The following is a 14340-nucleotide window of genomic DNA, read 5'->3' as shown; positions in this document are numbered from 1 at the left end:
AGATTTGGCAGGCTGGGGGTATAACTCAGTGGAGGAGCACTTTTACCCAACATGTGTGAGGCCCTGGGTTCAGTTGCCGGTTGTTGAGGGTGGGAATTAAATAAAGAAAAATATCAATGAAGATGATAAAGGCAAATAGAGCCTTTGTAAATCAAGCTGTAAAAATAAGAGGTACTATCACATTTGGTACGCTTTATGTTGTATAGAAAAATATGCTGTTGTATGTTATATTTGAACTTTTTTAAAAAAGTACTTGATGTCATGCAAACTTCTGTTTAACAGGTAAAATCCAGTTTTCTCAGTTGCCATTATCATTGCTAGTCGGTACTTACTTGTGCCCCATCCAGGGAGATTCTAATTTCAGTATGTCTGAATGGGGCTCTGGAATCCTTTTGTCATAAAACTCTCAAAAATGTAGTTGGGTTGTGACTCAGTGGCACCACACTTGCTTTACACATGTGAGGCACTGGGTTTGATCCTCACAGCACCACAGCAAAATGAAGATATTGTACCCAAGTATAACTAAAAAGAAATGTTGAAAAAAAATGCAGTTGGGTTTGAGAACCACTAAATAAGATCAATTACTATATAGAGAAATGTAAGATTCCAGTATAGGATTTTCTAATGTAAGTAATTCTAGAAGCAAACATGTGTTTAGGAAAATTAGTCAAACGGTTAAAACTACCAAGCAAAATGTATTCCAGGAAAATGCATAAATTAAATCTTTTTACTTTTCCTTTTAGGAAACCGAAGGTGGATCACTGTTAGGGCTAACCCAGAGGATGCTTTGAGCTGGGGGCTGGAGGTGACACACGTACAAACAGTTGTCTTTTGCCACCCTCCCTAATTGCCATGTGGAGTGGGGCACTGTTACCTTAGCATCGAGACTGATTTCAAACAGGCCCCTCAAGCTTTCAGTTGGAATATTTCTAATTAAAAGGTCATTTTCAAATTCATTAAGTTGTGGCTTCTAAATTTTTTAGGAAGAAGTTTAAAACACGGTCAGGAGAATCGGTACGCCTCACAGACCTTTTGGAAGAAGGACTCAAACGGTCTATGGACAAATTGAAAGAAAAAGAGAGAGACAAGGTAATCCAAGGCCTTTTTTGTTTAATGTATATTGTGCATTATATATAATTGTTTTCCTTTGATACTGGGGATTGAACTCTGAGCTATATTCCTAGTCCTTTGAATTTTTCCAGACAGGGTCTTGCTAAGTTGCCAAGACTGGTGTTGAGCTTGCATCCTCCTGCCTTCTGAATCTCTGGGATTACAGGCGTATGCCACGCTGTCGTTTTTTCCATTTTTGAGGAAAATTACAAGGAGTCAGTCCAACTAGGCCAGGCTTATATTGCTCAGATTTTAGTGCATAATGAATTCATGATTTGTACTGAGCATTTGTTGTGAAAGTATTATTCTTGGCTATTACCAAAGGTCATGGCTTTTTCCTTCTTTGTTAATGTGACATCGTAGCTCTGCTGCCTTTTAACTGTTTTAAGTGGTTATACATGATAGAATGCATTTGTGCACTTTGATATACATAGATGGAGTATAATTCTCATTGTACATATTGTAGAATCACATCAGTGATGCATATACATAAGGTGGTAATGTCTGTTTCAATATACTATCCTTTCTATCCCCATATCCTCTCCCTTCTATTTAAGGTAACTGTTCTTCACCCCGCCGTTGTGACTTAGCATCCACATATCAGAGAAAACATTCAGCCTTTGTGTGTGGGGTGGGGGGATTGGCTTACTTTACTTAGCGTATTCTCCAACTCCATCCATTTACTGGCAATTGCCATTACTCATTCTTTTTTAAACTGAGTAATATTCCCTTGTGTATATCCATATTTTCTTTCTCCATTCATCTACTGAAGGACATCTAGGTTGGTTCCATAGTTTATAGCATCTCAATTCACAGTAGCTAAACATTGACATGGCTGCGTCACTATAGTATGCTGATTTTGAGTCCTTTGGGTATAGACTGAGGAGTGGGATAGCTGGGTCAAATGGTGGTTCCATTTCGAATTTTCTGAAGAATTTCCATAGTAGTTGCATCAGTTTGCAGTCCCACCAGCAATGTATGAGTGTGCCTTTTATTGTTGCTTTTATTTTTTTTATTAGTTGTTCAAAACATTACAAAGTTCTTGACATACCATATTTCATACATTTGATTCAAGCGGATTATGAACTCCCATTTTTACCCTATATACGTAATGCAGATTCACATCGGTTACACATCCACTTTTTTTCCTACTGCCATGCTAGTGTATGTTGTATTCTGCTGCCTTTCCTAACCTCTACTATCCCCCCTCCCATCTACTGTAATTCATTTCTCTCGTTTTTTTCCCCCCTTTCCCCTCACTTCCTCTTATATGTAATTTTGTATAACAATGAGGGTCTCCTTCCTTTACCATGCAATTTCCCTTCTCTTTCCCTCCCCCATCTCATCCCTGATTATACTGTCATTTGAGTTTTTAATTTGGGTTAGTTTCCTTCATTTCTAAAATTATTTTTTTTTTTATAATCTCCTGATAAAGATGCTTATTTGCTTCTATTTGTTTGTTTCTTTCATTTTCAATGAGTTCTTTCAATGTTTGAATTTGCTGTCTCATATCCTCTCTAAGATTCCATTCCATCTGTCTAAGGTATTCTTTGAGTTCTTTATTTGGCCATTTTTCTGATGCCTCTAGGTCCTCCTGTATATTTGGGCTGTCCTGCATTGTTTGTACTCCTTTTCTTCCTTGCTTTTTCATGCTGCTTATATTACTTCTTGCTCTGTTTGACTGCTAAGTTACTGTTTACTCCTATAAATTTATTTGGTTTTGTGTGTCTCTTTTGTGATGGGAGACTATGACTAGAGATGATGAGTTTTGTTGCACTTTAGTGTAGATTCATTCGTTTCCTAAACTGTGTACGGATTCTGATGGCATATAGAGGTCTGCGGTTTGGTCTTGGGACTTATATTTAGGTCGAATGATGTGATGGTATCTCTTGGCAACCTTGGAAGGGTGCTCTACTGACGGGGGATATTAACAGGAGAATGGTCTGGAGTATTTGGGGGAAGTTAACGTCTTGGTAGCACTATATAACGTCCCGGAACATTGACCTATACATATTTAGTAAATTACACATAAACAGCGTCGTATTGCTTGGGAGGAAAGGTATTAGAATTTAAGGAAAGGGGAATAAGGAAATTGAAAAGAAAAAAATAAATAAATAAATAATGCAGTCTTAGAGTTTGATTAACTTCTCTTCCAGTAGGTGGAGCTGTGCCCACCGGGCCAAGCTTCTCCTCTCAGTGCGCGGGAACCAGTCACTGTGCAGCAGCTCCTCCTCCCCGACTGGGCGGGTCTCCACTCCTGAGTGCCTTCGGCCATTTCTTGTGTCTAGTCACCTCGCCACTGGCCCCGTTCACAGGTGACACTCACAATACTGGCTACACACCAGGTCTGCTGCTCAGGGAGCTCTATCTTCTTGAACAACTGGGCACACTATCCCTGCTTGCCAAACTCTTAGCCCCTAAGGTTGTGGATTCGGGGCTGAGAGCCCGCGTATTTTGCTTGCCCTCCGGTAGCTGAGCTGCTGGGAGTGGTAGCCTGCTTGCCGCGGTCCTGCACCACTCCTGAATCCCTGGTCTGACTATCGCGCTCACCGGAGAGCTGGGAAGGGCCCTTGAGGTTTCCCCGCTGTGTGGAGGTGGGGGCTAGGGGATTGTACACCTGTCGCTGCTAGTATCAATGAAGTTATCTCCTCCGCTACTTTCTGATGACGTCAGTTCTCTGCCATGTTGGTATCCCATGCGAATGGCAGTATTTCGTTCCCTTTGCCGGGTGACCAAAGCAACTGGTGGGTCCTGACCGGCCCTCTCAAGCCCAGTCTCAATCCTGTTGCCACTGCCTATGAAGGCTTGGTTGGTATTTACCTCCACAATATTCGGCGGGGACTCGGACCGAGAAGCAGTTTCCTCGAGTTCTTCAGCACTGAGCCAGAGCAGTTTGTCTGCGAGACGCAGGCAAACGGGAGCCTGAATTTGGCGGCTCTGGGCTCAGTGTGTGTTCTGATAGGAGCAGGCTATTCGCCCCAGATCCACATTAGCTCAGCAATGCCTGGTGATCTTGAGCAAACAGCATTTAGACGATTTAAGACTCCCTTGAGAGTTGTGGAGCTCTCTTCACATTGTTTTTGCTGAGAAGGAGCTTTTGAGTTTGAATCCATCCCATTTATTGATTTTACTTCTTGCACTTTAGAGGTCTTACGGGAGTCGGATCCTAGGCTGACATGATGAAGATTTGGGCATACTTTTTCTAGTAGGTGCAGGGTCTCTCTTCTAGTGCCTAAGCCTTTGATCCACTTTGTTAATGTGGTTTTTCCCACCTTTGTTTGAGTAGGAGATAACCATTTGTGTGGGTTTTTTTTTTTTAATGATACATAAAAGCCTAAAAATTGTTCTCTGGGGTACCATGTGATGTTTGTGTGTATATTATTTCCTGACATCTATCATTTCTTTATGGTGAAAACATTCAAAATCCTAACTTTGAGATATACAGTATGTTACTCTGCAGTAGCACAGCATGGAATAAGTACCCATGCCTGTGGCAATGCCATTCCACTCTGAACTTGATGAACTTAGATTCCACAAGAGTACATGTACTACTTGTCTTTCTATGCCTGAGTTATTCCCCTTAACAGAATGTTCTCCCATTCCATCTATTTTATGGCAAATGGCAGGATTTTCTCTTTTTATGCATGCCTAGTATTCCCTTGTGTATATGTACCATATTTTCCTTACCCATTCACCAGTTGATGGACACTTAGGTTGCTTCCACATTTGGCTTTGTGAACAGTGTTGAAATTAACATGAGTCAGGTATCTCCTTCCACATACCCATTTCATTTGCTTGGGTACACACCCAGTAGAGGGATTATTGTATCATACAGCACTACTGTTTTGTCTTTTGAGAAGCCACCAATTTTCATAGTGGCTGTACTAATTTACCTGTCTACCACTAGTGTACTAGGTTTCCCTTTTTTCCCACATCCAGGCAGTCATTTGTCTTTTTGGTAATAACCATTCTGAGTTGATACACTACAAAAATGTAAATCAAAACCATAAGGTTAACATTTTTTTCCATTAATATGTCATCTTTTGAGAAATGTCCATTCAGATCTTTTTGGAGTATTAGGGGGTTTTGCTATTGTTTGAATTAGTTTGGGTATTGATCCCTTTTCAGATGAGGCAAACTGTATTTGCAAATCACATTTGCTTTGCTGTGCAGAAGCTTTTGGGTCCTGGTCCACTCCAATAACGTATTTCTCTAATGTTTTCTTCCAGTAGTTTCAGGTTGATCTTTAGTGTGTTTTGATTTAATTTGTTTGCATTCTTCTGCAGGTAACCAATTTTTTCTAGCACCACTAGTTGAAAAGACTGTCCTTCCTTCACTGCATGTTCTTAGCACCTTTGCCAAGAATCAGCTAGAAGGGCTGAGTGTTCTTGCTCTGTGTTCAGTCCTTAAGAGGAAGAAAAATAATCAATTGGTTGTAGGTGTATGAGTTTACTTCTAGGCTTTTGTCTCTGGTTTTTTACCAACATCTTGTTTTGATTACTGCTTTTTATTTTTGGTACCGGGGTTGAGTGCCCCCGTTTTGTGTTTTATTTAGAGACAGGGTCTCACTGAGTTGCTTAGCGTCTTGCTTTGTTGACACTGGCTTTGAACTCGCGATCTTCCTGCCTCCCAGGTAGCTGGAATTATAATCACGGGCCACCATGCTCAGCAGTTGTTTTGGTCTTCATACTGAAGCTGTGGCTTACAGGCCATCTTTGTACAGCACTCAGATTTTGTATAGTTACTCTTACTAGCTCACTAGTGAGTTTTATGACTTATGTTTCGGTTGTGTACATCTTTCTATTATGATATCAGATTTTTTTCTTGCAGCTTTTGAGTTTCCCTTAAAAGAGCTGTTTTAAATTTTTCTATCTAGGAATTTGTCCCACTGTGTTTACTAATCCAGTCAGGTTTTGGTACCCTTCTTAGTACATTAAACTAGGCCATGGCCCCCAGAACGTCCTTGATGCTCGCCCAGTATGAGACATCAGCCAGAGCTTACAGGATGATGTTCTTCCTAATTTGTGCCCATCTTCCCAGAAACTGTTTTAAGAACATTTCTGCTATTTGAGCACTAGGTGGCACTATATGCCTAGGTTTGCCATAAGTCCACAGTGCTATGTTGTCATTATTTCAGCAATAGAGTGGGACCTAAGCCAGGTTTGTCCAACTACACAGTTGTCCTCTCAGTGAGCATTGTCTGTGGGAATATCTAAAGGATACTCCATCCCTCTATCCCAGAGACTCCTGGTGCCAAAGGCAACAGCCTGTGGTCAGGCCAAATTATTGTGGAGGGAGCTACCCCCATGTCTGACCACTATTGCCACCCTGAGTCCATGGCTTGATGAGCTCTGCATAGCACTAAAGGGAGGACTAAGGCCAGTGCTGCTGTGGGCCGCTTACTAATGTGGTACACTTGGGGCCTGATACTACTGCAACCAGGTATGGGTGTTGCTGGCCAGAATAGTGTTCTACTGGACTGGGGCTATGTGTCTTACTCTGGGATTGGCACCACTGGGATCTGGCCAATGTTAGTTTTCATGAGCCTGGCACTTGGTTCCAAGGCAAGGTCCTATGTTTACTTTCCTCCCAGTGTAGAAGTCTTGTTCCATGTTTATGCCGTGCACAGTAGTGGCAAAGGCAGCCCCATGTCCATAGAGAAGGACAGTAAGCCTGGGTGTGCCCATGCAGCAGTTGGCAGGTCAGAAATGTGAGTTTATCCCACTGAGGTACAGCTCTGCTTGGTGCTAGAGCACATCTAGAAACTGTCTATAAGTACCTGCCACGGGGATAGCTCTGCTGCCTGGGGTTGTGTGGTGAAGATGGCCACGAAGGCTGACAAAGTTGGGATGCACCCAAGTCTCCCAGTCATGGGTATTTGTGTAGGTTTTGCCCCAAGCCCATTTCAAGAACAGACCTTAGGTCTGTCCCATTTGTGCAAAGGCCCCTGCCTGCTACCAGGAGGTTCCCTCGGGCCTGTGCTTAGGGGGCCTCTTTCCTAGTACTCGGCTCTAAGATGAACTGCTAGCTCTTGTGTCTTTGCTCCCCGCACAGTAATCTTTCTCATCTTGCCTCTGCCCACAACTGTATTTTTGCCATGGCAGGCCTCATACTGGGTTTCTGAAAGTGTGAAGACCTGTAGTTATTTTCCTTTCCCCTAAGCAACAGGTGTGTCTCCACACTGATCAAATGATTCAGTCAACTCTTTTCTGCCTTCAAAGCATCTTACAGTACTAAAACCCAGAAATGTTGGTCTGTCCACCATGTAGCTCTCCACACCCCCCCCACCCCAATCAAGTAGTTTGCGTGACTAGTTCAACTTGAATTGTGATCAAGGATATGTCTGTAGCTTGTGTTCTTACCAGGTTTTGGTATCAAGCTAATATTGGCCTTGCAGAATGTGTTTGGAAGAATGTCTTCCTCTTTATCTTGAAATAAGAACAACTAATACCAGTTCTTAACAATGAAGCCATCGAGTTCTTGGCTACAAATTCAGTGTCCTTACGTTGAAGTATTTTTGTGTTCATTGTTGGCAAGCTATATCTAGGAAATGTTTCTATTTCCAAGTTATCATATTTGGTGGCATAGTTTTTCATAACAATCTATTTCTCCAGAGCCTGCCTTTGTGATTTATTCAAGTCTTCCCTCTAACTACAATTCATCTTTGAGGGACAAGCTCTTTGTTTTGTCAATCTTTTGTATTTTTTTAAGTTTCGATTACATTTATCTCTCCTCTGATCTTAATTTCTTCTAGTTTGGTGTTTACTTGGGTCGTTTTCATTGAGATGCAACTATAGATTGTTTATCCAAGCTCCACTTGTGAGCATTGACTTGCTGTATACTTCCCTCTTGGTGCATCGTGTTTCCATTTGTTTCAAAAACTTAACATGGCCTTGATACATCAGTAAATAGGCAAAGGAACTAAACACCCTTCAAGAATTATGAACCATCAATATATGAAAAGATATTCAACATGTCTAGCAAGTAGAGAAATGTAAGCTACACTGAGATTACATCTGGGGCCAGGAGTGATGATGCCCGCCTGTTAGCCTGAGGATCACGAGTTCAAAGCCAGTGTCAGCAATAGCATGGCTCAGGGGTCGATCACCCCCGATTTCAATTCCCAATAACACACCCCTCCAAAAAAAAAAAAAATTGTCAAACAGAAGGCTTTGTTTTCTATGCCAGTTGCCCAAAGGGAAAAATAAGACCTCCTACATCATAATTGCTTCTCCTTATGAGAAACCTATGTACATCATCTACAAGCAAACCTAATGAAAAGGGACTTGAATATATGCAGTGGAAGAATGTGTGTCCAGTGTTACCATGTCCATCATGTTAGAGAGGAATGTAAATAATAAAATTAGCAAGGGGGTGGTGACCTTGTTCCTGATGACATCAGGAACAGCTTTGAGACAATCAACTTGTCCTCACCCTTTAAGATGGGAAACTATTCATACATATTTTTAAAGGAACATTTAAAAGGTCAAAAACTGCTACAACTTTACTAAGTACAGAAATATTCCTTTTAAAGCAACAAAGTTCTTGTTTCATATGTTTTTAGAAAAACCTGTGAACAACTTTATAACCAACTTAATGAGTTTTTCTTTAAAATTTGTCATTCACAACCTCTGCACGAGTCCTTCAGATCCTTTACAATCTGCTTAAACCTTTGGTTTTGCCCTCTATTTCCAGTAATTTTATTTGACAAAATTTTTTTCTACTACCTAGAATTCTTAACTTCCTTTGCTTCTCTCCTACTTACTAGTTCCTTTCTACCCATTTATTTCCTACCTTAGATTTATAACTTAGAACAGTCCTTTAATAAACATACTTCAAATAATAAAAAAATATATTCAAGGTAAATTTGTTTAGAGTTTAAGTTATATATGGACAGAACATCTTTTTTATATGGTGAACCCAGTGCCTTATGCATGGCAAGTGCTCTACCACTAAACCACAACCCCTAGAATTTTCAACACTTAAGGTTATTTAAACCATAATACCTAGTGAAGACCAAGGAAGAAATGGTTGGGAATTGTTTACCATGTACCAGCAGTTTGATATAACTCCAAACATGTATCTTTTCTTTAATTACTTTGTTAAATGTGGAATAAAATACATCATCTTTAATTTTGAATTGATATTTAGCAATTGGTGTTTCACCTTGTAAACAGTCATTTCGCTTTACTAAAGTGATTATGTTCATGTTTTTAACGATCAGATCTGGATTATTCTATGAATAGGTATTAGGCATAGTCTTTTAAAGATTTAATGTTTTTCCAAGAAGAAACATACCCTAGAAGTTAAATGCCTGTATTTAATCCATTTGCATACTAAGTAAAGCACTTCAAGGATCTAGCAGGTAGCCTTGCCTACTCAAAGGCAAACCTGGATGGCCACAATTGAAGACATTATTTTACCAACTTTACTGAATATGTACTTAAATCGTATGAACTAAAGTTTATTTGGGTGTTCATAAGTCTGTTAGTCAATTTGAATACGTTTTCTTAGGGGATTTTACATGTAAATAGTTCATTTCGGACTCTCACAAGAGAAATGACCTCAACAGTTTAATTTTTTTTTTTTAACAAATAGGACAAGTTAGGGTCACCTGTTCATATGGCTAAGCTTAATCATAGGAAGGCAAGTAAAGATATTGTTTCCATAAAAGTTTGCTTTAAAAAGCCTCCTTTGCCCCTACCTCTTGCATGTGGGGGAATGGAGCCCAGGGCATCCTACATGCTTCACCACTGAACTGAGGCCCCAGCCCAAAATGAGCTTAGGGGTTTACTGGCTGCAATAATAAACCTCCAAGTGACCTTGAATTTAATAAGTTATCTTCATTTTGTTTGATCTAATGATCAGGAACCATTTTTAGAAAGAAGAAACCCTCCAGTCTCTCAAAAACCTATCTTCCCCCTCAAGCTTTTCCTGGCTCATATGCAAGTTGGAGATCTTTTGTTATGGCTCAGGATTCTAACCAAGGTATAGATTGTTTTAAGAGGCATAATTTGAGAAACTCTATACATACTGATCTCGCTCTTTCCTTTTATATTAGGAATTTTCAGTTGTTTCATCAGCTTAGCTGATAGGTGAGAAAAACTCTAATTTATGCCCCTTTTAGCATAAACAGGTCATCAGAAAAAGAGATGACTTAAACTACGTTAAGAACTATCTTACAGTTTGACCATCTAGAGTCCCTGAGGGGGGACTTTTGCATACTTTTAGGGGAAAATCCTTTAAGAACGATCTTAGGGAATGTTCAGAGTTTAGTCAGAGTGTCTTGCTTTGGTAAGCATGCTATGCCCAAGATTCTTTTTCATCCGATAGATGACCTAGCTACAGAGTGACAGAAATGGTCTTACCTCTTCATGAGCAAGTTCTCTTCACATAGATGTGGTAACTACCCCAGCAGCTTTTAACTAGCCATCCTGAGCCCACCATTTAGAATGTTAATTTTGGCTCAGAAGATTTTGAGAAACATGAAGTTAATTAGCAAATCACGTATAGACACGTGTAACCAAAATTAAGGCACATACAAACTAAATCAATGTTAAATTAGGTGCACAGAACCAAAAAAAAAACTCACTAGAGGAAATACGAAATCTTAGACTATAAATGCTATGGAAATTGGGGTACTCCTCAGGACAGTGTCCATGTGCTAGAAATGACTCCAAAAAAGACAAGTCTTTTACCTAAATACTCCTTATCAAACCAGTTCCTAAATAAAATCAGCAGGGTTCACCACCAAACAGTTGCAGATTCTTCTGTGGTAGCTGCTGTCTAGCAATCTTAGGACAACACTTCCTTTGTAACTTCCCATCCGTACTTATTTGTTAGGATTGATACCAGCAACCCTGTTTTTATTTTGACAACTTTCACAGTTGATTTACCCAGACTTCACACAGTCACTTCCAGTGAATGGTTGGTCTGCTCAACCTCATCTATCATGGCCGGAACAGAAATACTTAATATATGGCTAAAATTTTTTTAAAAATACAAAAGAATTCGAGTGGAAGAAGTAATGTTTTATTTTACTATAGTTTTCTATAATCAATAATTTATATCCACATCATACCATAAATACTAACTTATGCTTTGGGTTTTATATCTATTGAATATAATGTGTTGATAGCTTATTTTCCGATCACGTTTCTCATAGAAGCATTCATTATGCACAGCAGACGATTTTTATAATCTTTGCACATCAGCCCACGTCTTTCTATGAGTATCATTGTTTATTGATAAGTGTACCATTAGATGTTTCCTACCCCAGTACTCTGCCCATGGGACATCTGGGCAAAAGCACTGGTCAGTAAGCTAAGAAGTGCTCTTTTGTTTTTCACAAAGGTCTTAACTGCAGAGGAATTGAAAGCTGCTCAGACATCTGTCGCTTATGGTTGTATCAAATATGCTGACCTTTCCCATAACCGGCTGAATGACTACATCTTCTCCTTTGACAAAATGCTCGATGACAGAGGGAATACAGCTGCTTACTTGTTGTATGCCTTCACTAGAATCAGGTAATCTTATTGTGAAGCAAACAAAGTATTCTCAGTTGCTTCAAAATGTATGTTTTGTATATACAAGTGTCTTTGGAAATGTGTTCCCTTTTAGAATTACAAGTTATATGGAACCTCTTAGCCTGTTCCCATTTACTCTGGCAGATTTAAATACCAAACAGGCATCACCTGTCCGCCTAAAAGAATATTCCCTTCCAGTATTGTAAAACACTTCAGACCAGCTTATTTTGACTAGTGATGTGCCCCAGAGTAAATACATTGTCTATTTTATAAGAATCTCTTAATTTCTGATTTACATCAGTCATGTCATATCAGCAATTAATTACATGGGTTCTCGTGGAGAAGAATGTGTGTGCCTGACAAAATGGATCAGTAGTGCTTGTCTGGCATTCCAGGTCTATTTCGCGGCTGGCCAATATTGATGAAGAGATGCTCCGAAAAGCTGCTCGGGAGACCAAGATCATTTTGGACCATGAGAAGGAGTTGAAACTAGGCCGGTGCATTTTACGCTTCCCTGAGATTTTACAAAAGATTTTAGATGACTTATTTCTCCACACACTCTGTGATTATATTTACGAGCTGGCAACTACATTCACAGAGTTCTATGATAGCTGCTACTGTGTAGAGAAGGACCGACAGACTGGTGAGCATCTTATCCTCTGTCCATATTGGAGAATGGGTGCTCAGAGGGAACTTGGGCTGGGTTGTGTTTCCCCTTTGTTTATTCATAGAAATCCTCCCTTTTCCCCCAAAGAATTGCAGAGTAATCCATACCATATACAAAAATGAGAACTAATGCTAGCAGAAACAGTGCATCTCTACTCAGGCATTGGGGGATGGGTGGAACCTTACAACTTCAAGAAAGACATTGACAGATCCCTGGGAATAGGGCATTCTCAACAAAAGCGGAGTATTAGAGAGGCCAAGAACGTATTTGAAACTGCCTTTCTAGGTTTTTTTTGTTTGTGGAACATGTAGTAATCTACACAGCTGATTTTTCTACATAAAATCCAAGCTAATCAGTGTCTTTTCTCTCTTCTCAGGAGAAGTATTGAAGGTGAACATGTGGCGCATGCTGCTGTGTGAAGCAGTTGCTGCTGTCATGGCCAAAGGGTTCGATATCCTGGGAATAAAACCTGTCCAAAGGATGTAATCCCTTTCGAATACTGTGTTTTTACCAAAGTGGCCATTAGCACTGTTTGCTTTTTTTACAATCATGTGGATCCAAAAACTACTAAAAACATTTCGCAACTATGTGTGTAAACTGTGGTTCTTTAACAACTAGTATTTTTTTAAAAAGGCACTTTGTTCCCTAAACCAAAATGACAGTGGAGACCATGGACTAATGTAGGCTTAGGAACCATAGTCCTGGAGTTTATTGGCAGGGATGTGTTTTCACTTACTTGATACAGATCTCATCAGACCTTAATATGTACCCCAAGACCTTCATATACCTCTGTTGTCCCATTCCACTATTTGTTGTAAGATGTGACAGAGCTGAGACTCCACAGCGGTAATTACTTGCTCTGGAACAAAACCAAGATTCATACCCATGTATGTATAACTCCCAAATTCAAGCTCTTAGTTTTGCAATCCAATGACACTGGCAGTGTAAAAGACCTTGTTTCAGAGGGAGGGGGCAAGAAAACAGACTGGAAATTTCCTCAAGTCCTGGATTAGCTCCATTCCAAGGGAAAGTAGAAAAGTATTAATGTCTACACTAAGATTGCAGTGATTTACCTAGAGCAGGCAAGGATCGTCCCTGGGCTTAGCACATTGTCTCACTTCATGAAATCGTTGCTTTAGCAAACCAGGAGGAGGTTGTTGGCGGCAGTAGCGGGGAGAGTGGGGGGAGGCCTCAGCAGTGATTTCTGAGTCAGTGAGCATTTCCATTAACTAACAATGAGAATTCATGGGAAGAAGTCAGCACAGTAGAATGGCAAGTGCTTAATAAATGTTAACTGTTGCTAGGGGGCTCCAGACTCCAAAGAACCTTAGAAATGATGTTAGCAAGCTACATGTGCAGGCTGGTGTGTACCAGATGGACGTGTCCACACCAGCTCACTGTATCAGGTGTGGAGAGACTAAGCAGTTTCTCAGCCTACCAACTTCACACATTCTCCCTAGACCTGGAATCTATGGGCCTTACCACTAAAGAAGAGATGACGGAATGCAGGAGCATGTTAAAAATCAATCGACGGTCATGACTGATTCACATACTAGAAAGCTCAAGAGCAAGTCAGTCTCTGATGTGCCTAAGACCAAACTTTGTTGTACCACAATTTACAGAAATATAAATGTTAGATAACATCAGGAACTTTTCCTTAGGAAATAGAGCTCTGGTTAGCCTGTTTTTTTGTTTTTAATAGTTACTGATAGACCTTCATTTTATTTATTTATATGTGGTGCTGACATACCAGGCAAGCTCTCTACCACTGAGCCACAACCCCAGCCCCTGGTTAGCAAGTTTTTAATGCTCACTAGTATGTTGATTTGGAAAAGCAATTTTTTAGTTGTTGTGGGGGGGTTGTCCCTGTTTTGGATTTGTTGTTTACTGTATTTGAAATCAAACCCAGGGCCCCACACATGCTAATAAGTGCTCTGCCACTAAGCCACATCCCAACCCAAAACTGAGACAGGTCTAAGTTGCCCAGGCTGCCCTCAGTATTCCAATCCTCCAGCCTCACCTTCCCTAGTAGCTGGG

General features: G+C 40.3%; 1 protein-coding gene across 1 annotated transcript in view; it reads left to right on the top strand.

Moving 5' to 3' along the window:
- The window catches only part of Rars1 (arginyl-tRNA synthetase 1), a 32806-nt gene extending 19916 nt beyond the window's left edge, over positions 1–12890 (top strand). Inside the window, exons 12-15 of the mRNA XM_076856363.1 lie at positions 984–1089; positions 11464–11636; positions 12032–12279; positions 12680–12890. Coding sequence (XP_076712478.1) covers positions 984–1089; positions 11464–11636; positions 12032–12279; positions 12680–12789 — 637 coding nt within the window. The 3' untranslated portion in view covers positions 12790–12890. The remainder of the gene's footprint in view (positions 1–983; positions 1090–11463; positions 11637–12031; positions 12280–12679) is intronic.
- The last annotated feature ends 1450 nt before the right edge of the window (positions 12891–14340 follow it).

The sequence above is a fragment of the Callospermophilus lateralis genome, chromosome 5 (assembly GCF_048772815.1).
Source record: "Callospermophilus lateralis isolate mCalLat2 chromosome 5, mCalLat2.hap1, whole genome shotgun sequence".
NCBI classification, from domain to species: domain Eukaryota; kingdom Metazoa; phylum Chordata; class Mammalia; order Rodentia; family Sciuridae; genus Callospermophilus; species Callospermophilus lateralis.
The sequence above is the reverse complement of the archived record's forward strand: the minus strand, read 5'-3'. Positions and strand labels throughout refer to the sequence as shown.